This window comes from Oxyura jamaicensis, chromosome 2, assembly GCF_011077185.1.
Source record: "Oxyura jamaicensis isolate SHBP4307 breed ruddy duck chromosome 2, BPBGC_Ojam_1.0, whole genome shotgun sequence".
NCBI lineage: Eukaryota > Metazoa > Chordata > Aves > Anseriformes > Anatidae > Oxyura > Oxyura jamaicensis.
The window spans coordinates 61,672,609-61,680,177 of NC_048894.1; the positions used below are offsets into that span (position 1 = coordinate 61,672,609).

At 33.6% G+C, this 7,569-nt stretch overlaps 1 protein-coding gene across 8 annotated transcripts in view; it reads left to right on the forward strand.

The window, feature by feature from the left end:
- BBS9 (Bardet-Biedl syndrome 9) overlaps positions 1 to 7,569 on the forward strand; it is a 335,690-nt gene that overhangs the window by 54,516 nt on the left and 273,605 nt on the right. For all 8 annotated transcript variants that reach the window (XR_004748060.1, XM_035316948.1, XM_035316945.1 and 5 more), the window contains exon 10: positions 5,979 to 6,160. Coding sequence is in view for 7 of the 8 variants with exons in the window: in XM_035316948.1 (XP_035172839.1) it covers positions 5,979 to 6,160 (182 nt within the window). In the remaining variant the exon portion in view is untranslated. The remainder of the gene's footprint in view (positions 1 to 5,978; positions 6,161 to 7,569) is intronic.

Here is a 7,569-nt window from a genome sequence, read left to right on the forward strand (position 1 = left end):
CCCCCCCCCCCCCCCCCCCCCTTCAGACTTCATTAACTGGGAAGTCCTAGCATCTCTGCAATAGATTGGTATTTTTAGAAACGATTGTATGCGATGATGCTGGTTAGGAGGCAGTATGTAGTACAAAAAACAAAACAATCAATAAATCAATCAAACAAACAAACAAAAACACCCCACTGTCAAAACATGATGGGTAAGAATACTAGTTAGAATGCTAATGTAAAGTAATAATCACTAAACAGTGTTTTTATTTGTAAGATGTGTAGCTTTGTTTGTATTAACCTCATGCGTCTTATGGAATATGACTAAAACAAACCTCACAAATGGTTTCTTGAAATGTAGTTTTATGATGCTTAAAAATACATGTCTGTAGCCGATGATCTTGCAAAATTTGTGATACCTGTCATTATGGTTAGTCTTACTATCCTCTTTGTACTTTGTAGGTAGGTGTCTAATTTTCCCCACATATAGTCTAACATTAAAGAGCTTATATGAAGGCAATGGTTAAGAATAAGTTTTTACTGAAACAATAAACTCATCAGAGTGTAGATTTTGTCAGTACAACCCTTTGCATCTCTTACCTGTCCTTAGAAATAGAGATGCTAGGGACAGCTCCAGCTTGCATGGAGTGTAATGGACTTAACCACTACCTGGAACTGGGAAAAGAGAAGGGTTAGATGAAGGATAAACTTTTAAGGACCCCAGGTACTATACTCACAGTGTTGTAGCTGCCATGTTTTGGTATGGCCTTTGATGAGCTTTTGGAAGCTGCAGTGTACCCGTCCGCTGCTAACCTGAGTGGTGCCAGGAGTTGGACTCAATGATCCTTGTGGGTCCCTTCCAACCCAGAATATTCTATGATTCTATGAGGGAGCTTGGCCTTGAGACATATTTTAAACTTCAGGAGAAAGAGTGGAAATGGAAAAGAACAACAACATCAACAACAACAAAAACCAACAGTTTTTGTTTTAGATCTAAGAGGGAATCAAACATAGGAATGCTTGTTAGCTGTCAGTTGTTTGTAATTTCTCTATCACTCCTAGCATTGGTACTGCCATAAATGAGATTACAATTTAATTTCTCTTAGAGGTCTGACTTAGAGGCCGCATTCTTATTTGAAGGCATCAGATTTTCTTACCAGTCCTTATTTTTAATTTTAATTCAGATACTAAGTGTCTTAGATATTGAACAGTGAGTGGTAGTTTGAAATGAAATATAGAAGTTAGGAACTTTTCTTTGGATCTTATACTTCAGAACTCTTTATGTTTTTGCCTAAAGCAAGATCATGTATTTTTAGAGGCCTGTGGCATCACTTTGAATATTCTGCTTTTATTCTCTTCTGTGATGAATGCTAATTTTAACTCTGTGTTTTTCCATAGCTGGCTATTTCAGTTTTTATTAAATACCTTGACTGCTTTTGAAATACTGTTTTGATTTGTTTTAAACAAAAAGATGTTACATTGCTTAATCCATTAGAAAATATAAATTTCATATGTGTAATTTGTAGCATGAGCTTAAATTGTGTATCTAGCTGGGCAGCACCAGCACTTTAAGGAACCAGGTGATGATGATGAGCATGGAATTACATGACTGCATTCATTGAGCTGTTGTTTCATACAATGACCCCTTACATTTAAACTGTCAGGCTAGTACACTATTCCTGTTAAACAAATAAATAACTCCATGCTTCATTTAATGTGACACGATAGATAGCTTTCAGGGCTCTTGCATGAGAAGGCAATGCCACCTGGTTTGTCCATGCAAGCCTTGTGGTAACAGTACGTTGTGCTGGCCCGCAGGTGGCAGCAGCGGTCTAGCAGAAAAGACCCCTAGCCCAAAGCGGTGAGTAAAGATGTTACTATTTTATTTTATTTTATTTTATTTTATTTTATTTTATTTTATTTTATTTTATTTTATTTTATTTTATTTATTATTTTATTTTATTATTTTTATATTTTTATAAAAATATAGATTATATTTTATTATTTTTATATTTTATTTTTTATATTTATTATTTTATTGTTATTATTTATTTTATTTGGTCATCAGACAGCATATCAGTTTAGGCAAAGAGTCTCTTGCAAATGGCAAACTAAACCAGCTCAACGACTGTCTGAACTTGTCTTTCACTAAGTTGTTGGTTTGCTGGTACGCTGCATGATGTTACTGTGTAAAGGTGCTGAAGTTATGTGGCTAGTGAAAATATCTCCAATCCTAGAGAGTGAGAGTACTGCATAAGTGCTAGGATCTGAGAAGCCTGCAGACATTTAAAATGGGAACATTCTTGCCAAATTCAGGTTTTATTCACTAACTATCTGCGCTTGTAAGAGAGCATAGGTTTTGACCTGGTGGCTTAGTCATAATAGTTTTTTAAACTGCTTTTCCACAGGTTATCATGATTAAATCATGTTTCATTTTACCTTTCCTCTTGCATGCATTTCTATATATATATATATTTAAACTGGATTGGTCTGGCATTCTGTTAAAATCCCCAATCCAAAATTAGGTCATAAATGGGAAGGACAAATAATGATTTTCTTTAGAGGTAGAACACTTAATTTGTCCATTATGGTACATATTAGTAAATCATTACAATTAAATACATACTTACATTATCTTTGAATACCCTCTTTAGAGTGTATAAATCTTGTTAAATATGTAATATAAATAGTCTTGAAAGAATTCTAATATCTGAGAGCAAACAGATTCTTAGCAATATGGTCAAGTCATACACATTCAAATATTGCCTTTTCTATGTAAAATTGAACAGTTTTTTAGTGAGGAAAGGATATGCAGAGGAGTATAAGGGAGATCCAGAGATACCCAGTTACAGTTAAAGATCATTTATCGGTGTCAGTAATTGCCTCAGTGATACTTTGAACATTCAGCTCCTCGAGGGTTCGATTTCATAGTATGTGTTAAATAACAGAGTAAGATGGGCTTTTGACCTTTACTTGCATTAGTTCATGTTAGAAAGTTCTTAGTTTATTACAATTAGTCTGGTCTTCCCTCAGCATTCTTTCAAATACTTCATGCAGTTACGACTAGAATGATGTCAAAATGATAGAGAGATGTAAAATAATTATTTTTCCAGAAGTACTAAACCAAAAGGTGAAATTGTAGTTTTGCTGTTGCATGTAATTACTTCAGAGGATGATAAAATGAGAAGAGAATTGGGTTTGAAATGCTGGAGCACAATTCAGGATTTATTTTCTGAATTCGCTTGTTAATAAATAATTCATTATCAATAAGGGACTAAAAGCAGTACTGCAGAGATTTTGTTTGATAAAATTATGGATATGAGTAATATCAATTGCAAAGACTGTGTCTGAAATTGAGGTAGAAGTTTTATTTGGTATTATAAACATAAATAATTAAAACTGTAAATATTGTCAATAATCAGACCTTGTCCAAGGCTTAGCTTTCTCTTCAAGTAGAACTCAGAAGTTCAATATGTAATTCTAAGCCAGTTGTTTGACTGATCAATTTGGTATTACATAACTGGAAACATGCAAAGCATTTTAATTTCTTTAAGAAATGTTGTGAGCAATTTGTTTAGCAAGAGAAGGCCTACAAAAACCATATGCCCCTATTGGGGTATATATATTCTGGTAATAACCCAGAATCCAATAGGAGTTTTTTTTTTTTTTCAAATTATTACCATATGTGAGTAGGAGTTGCTTTGTACTGTAAAGTTATTTTAGATACCAGAATAATTTGTTTCATACTTCGAGTTCCTTGTTATTAAAGTGTCCCATTGGATTTGCTATTACTTTGACTATTGTGTGATATATATATTTTAAAAAAAGGGAGGGGGGGAAGTTTACAATAAAAGAAATTTAACAAGTAATTGAAATTCCAGATTGTGTGTAGAATGTGCCAAATGAAGTAATGGCATTTGCAGGGATATTGCATGAGTGCAGTAGCTGTGGGGAAACTACTATAAAAATGTTAAATACACTCCCCCTCCCCCTTGCTGTCTTTAACCACTGCTAGAAAGGCTTGAGAAATAAGGCAGTCTTGACTGGCTGACAAATGCTTCAACAGAGAAATTAATGTGTTATAAATCATATGTTACAACTTGATAGCCATATTTCTCTTATTGTTTCTGTTAATGTACAAATTCATGGACAACATTAACAGGGGATGATCACTTAAAAAAAAAAACACAACAAAACCTTTTTTAAAAAAACATTTGTATATGTTTCATATTGAAAAGTCTTTTTTAGGTCTCAGCAGAATAGTAACTGAAATAAATAAGTGTCATTTCTTATTCTGTTTTCTTAAACCAATGCTTTTGTCTTTGAACTAGTGAAAAATTAAAGAATGTCATGGCTGAAAGGAAAGTTGGTCAAAGTGAGTTTATTTTATGGTGGAGTTTTTGAAAGTTCATTCTGTAATATAAGCTTTTTGCTGACATAAACTTCAAGCCATTAAAAAATGTCATTTTTACAGCGAAATCACCTCATTGATTTGATTTGATTTCATTTTATAGACTAATTTATCTGCAGATGACTGACAATTTTAAAGATACATAGGAAAGACTGTATTTACAAACCATTTTTGAATCTATTATACTTTAGTAGTATATCATCAAAGATTTATGGCTAACAATGTACCTAGATTTTTTTAATGTCCTTTGATTCACATTCAGACGTCTTCATGGAGCTTTCCTTTTTAGCTTAATGGATTCATAGCCTCAGGAAAGAAATTTTAAAATTGTGTTGTGTTCAGGTGTCATTTTTTTCTTTACTTATGGAACAAGCTCATATGGAATTGTTTTAGTAGTTATTATAATAATTTAGACATTTATTGTAACTAAATAGCAAATAGTGAGAGTGTATTTGGAAGCATGGAAGATTCAACTTCCCTTTATCTGCCTCAACAATATCCCTTCTTAAGGACTTTTCTGCACCCATGGCCAATATGGCGCAGTTCTTTGCAAACGCTTGGCAGTCATTAGGCGAAGTCCTATGCATTAAGTGTTATTTGCATACCTTATAATGACTGAGTTATGGCCCAAGTGTGGGCAATAGTCTCTGTCCTTGCATTTTTCCCATGAAGGTTGCCAGTTAGCTCAATGTGTTTGTTACATGTGCTATCCCAGAATTCTGAAAATGTATCCCAGGTATGTGTTGTACAGAGCTTTTTGGACGTAAGAAAACTTGGATGAACAGAGCCCTACCTAGTTGGTCCTACATGTATATCCAACAACAGACCCAGTCCTGAGCAAAGCAACCAACTACAGAGTGCAATGAAAATTCAAGTGGCCAGAGAGATGCAGGCTCGTTCATCTTCATCTCACTCTGGGACAGATAATTTTCAATTTGTCAGAAATAATTTATGCAAGCCCCAAAGCTTGCATGTTCACAAATAGGCCATCACATTTGCAGGATGGCTGCTAACATAGGTACCGGATAGGTAAATTGAAAGTCAGGTAAGTCTCCTTTGTTTTCTTAAAGTATTTGTTGGAGTTGACTTTGCATCCTCAACCTTATGGTGCTCACAAAGACGAGCTCTTCTTACAGTTTGCTTAGTTTTTGTAGTGAATGTTAATATTTAAAAATTAAAAATTGAAGAGGTTGCTGGAAGTATTTCTGTGGCAGTAGGAACAGTACTTCTGAAAGACAAGACTGTTTATATTTAAGAGGAATTTATATGATGGAGAAGGGGAATAGTGTGTTTCCAGTCTGTACTATGTTCCAGAAGGCACTTTACTTTTGTGTGTTCCATCTGCAGAAAAAGACAAAGCATGGAGTGGTTCTTAGGTGCGATTGGAATAAACAGGAGTAGTATAAATAAATGCATCTGAATTGAAGAATATTGTAGTTTTCTCTTGGTCAAATAATCTCTTAAAAACAGGAAATTCTATTGTATTTGTAGGTGGACCAGTAGAAACATAAATTCAATGTTATAATCACTCCCATGACTATTTACAATTTCTAAAACTTTTTTTTTTTTTTTTTTTTAATATGCAGGAATCTGAAGGGTGTTATAGTTACTCTGAGTGAAAATGGACACCTGCAGTGTTCCTACCTTGGAACTGATCCTTCATTCTTCCAGGCTCCTAGAGTTGATTCTAAGGAAGTAAACTATGAAGAATTCAATGCTGAAATGAAAGAGCTTCAGAAAATCATCAGGGAAGCTATGAAAACACAAGGTATATTACTACCATTTATATAAATGTACTCATGTTTAACCAACTGGGTTTAATTTGTTTGTATATACAGTTTATATTTCTTTTTTCATAATGCCTAATGGAACCTTCAAGATATTTACGCTTGATTACAGATAATTCTCATTAATGCAAGGACTTTGACAATAAAAATGACATTGCGTATGCTACCCAAAAGCAAGAAAACTTCAGTAATTTCACAGCAACAGCCTGCTATGCCTCTCAGGTTTCAGAGAGAACAGAAATATTGCCAAATTCTCTGCTTTGTTATTACAAATTTTCTTAAACATCATGCAGTTAATAAAGAATGACTTGTGTTAAAAACAACTTTTCTGTTGCCTCTTTCAAAAGCAATTGTATTTGAAAAACATACTGAGAGATATAAAAAGCCAAATAAATTAACATGGTAAACTGGAATTTACCCTTAGTGCACACATTGGGCACTGGAACAGGCTTCATGCTCTGGAACAGGCTTCCCAGGTAAGTGGTGACAGCACCAAGCCTATCAGGGTTCAAAAAGTGTTTGGACAACGCTCTCAGACACATGGTTTGTTTTTTAGGTAGTCTTGTGTGGAGCCAGGAGTTGGACTCAATGGTCCTTGTGGGTCCCTTCCAACTCAGGATATTCTGTGATTCTTTGATTCTAATAATTTGCATGGAGTTAGTTAAGTATCAGCACATGGTTTCTACAAAGATCATGCAAAACTTGTATTTTCATAACTGAGTTTTTAAACAGTGGATCTGACTCTTGCAGGGAATTGGAAGCATATGATTCTACAGAAAACTGTGGAAAAAGTGTCTTAGACAAATAGAAAGAACCAATTAAAATCTCTTCCTGCTGATAGTTAGCATGTTCTTAAAATGCATTAAAGAAATAGTTGTGGTTTTCTTTGCTGAAAATTCCTAGAAAATGAGAAGAGATTTGTAAACTTCACTCATAAGCTTGATTCTACAATGCAAAGATTTTTTTGTAATTAAATGTAACTTCATCTATTATTGTTATAATAGACTAATTTTGGTCGTTAGTTTAATTTAACAAACCCAGTAATTGGTTATTTAACCATATATGCATATGTGTAAAAATTTTGTTGCTTTTACCACAGTCCTTCTTAAAAGTATTTGAATGCTTTGTCTGGCTATCATAACCAGACGAAAGAAAAACATGATGGAAGGAATAAATCCCTTCATGAAGGGAATAAACTTCTGTTTACTTATTTTAACGCATTGTATGGAAGATATTTAGACTAAGAAGACATAACTGTCCTTTGTAACTTTTCTAGTAAAAACGTGATAGTATAAGATTGACATATTTTCTGTGAGTATTGATGACCTTTTTACTTTATTCTCTTGTTTTTAATGTTTTTTTTTTTTTTTTTTTTTTTTTTTTTTTTTTT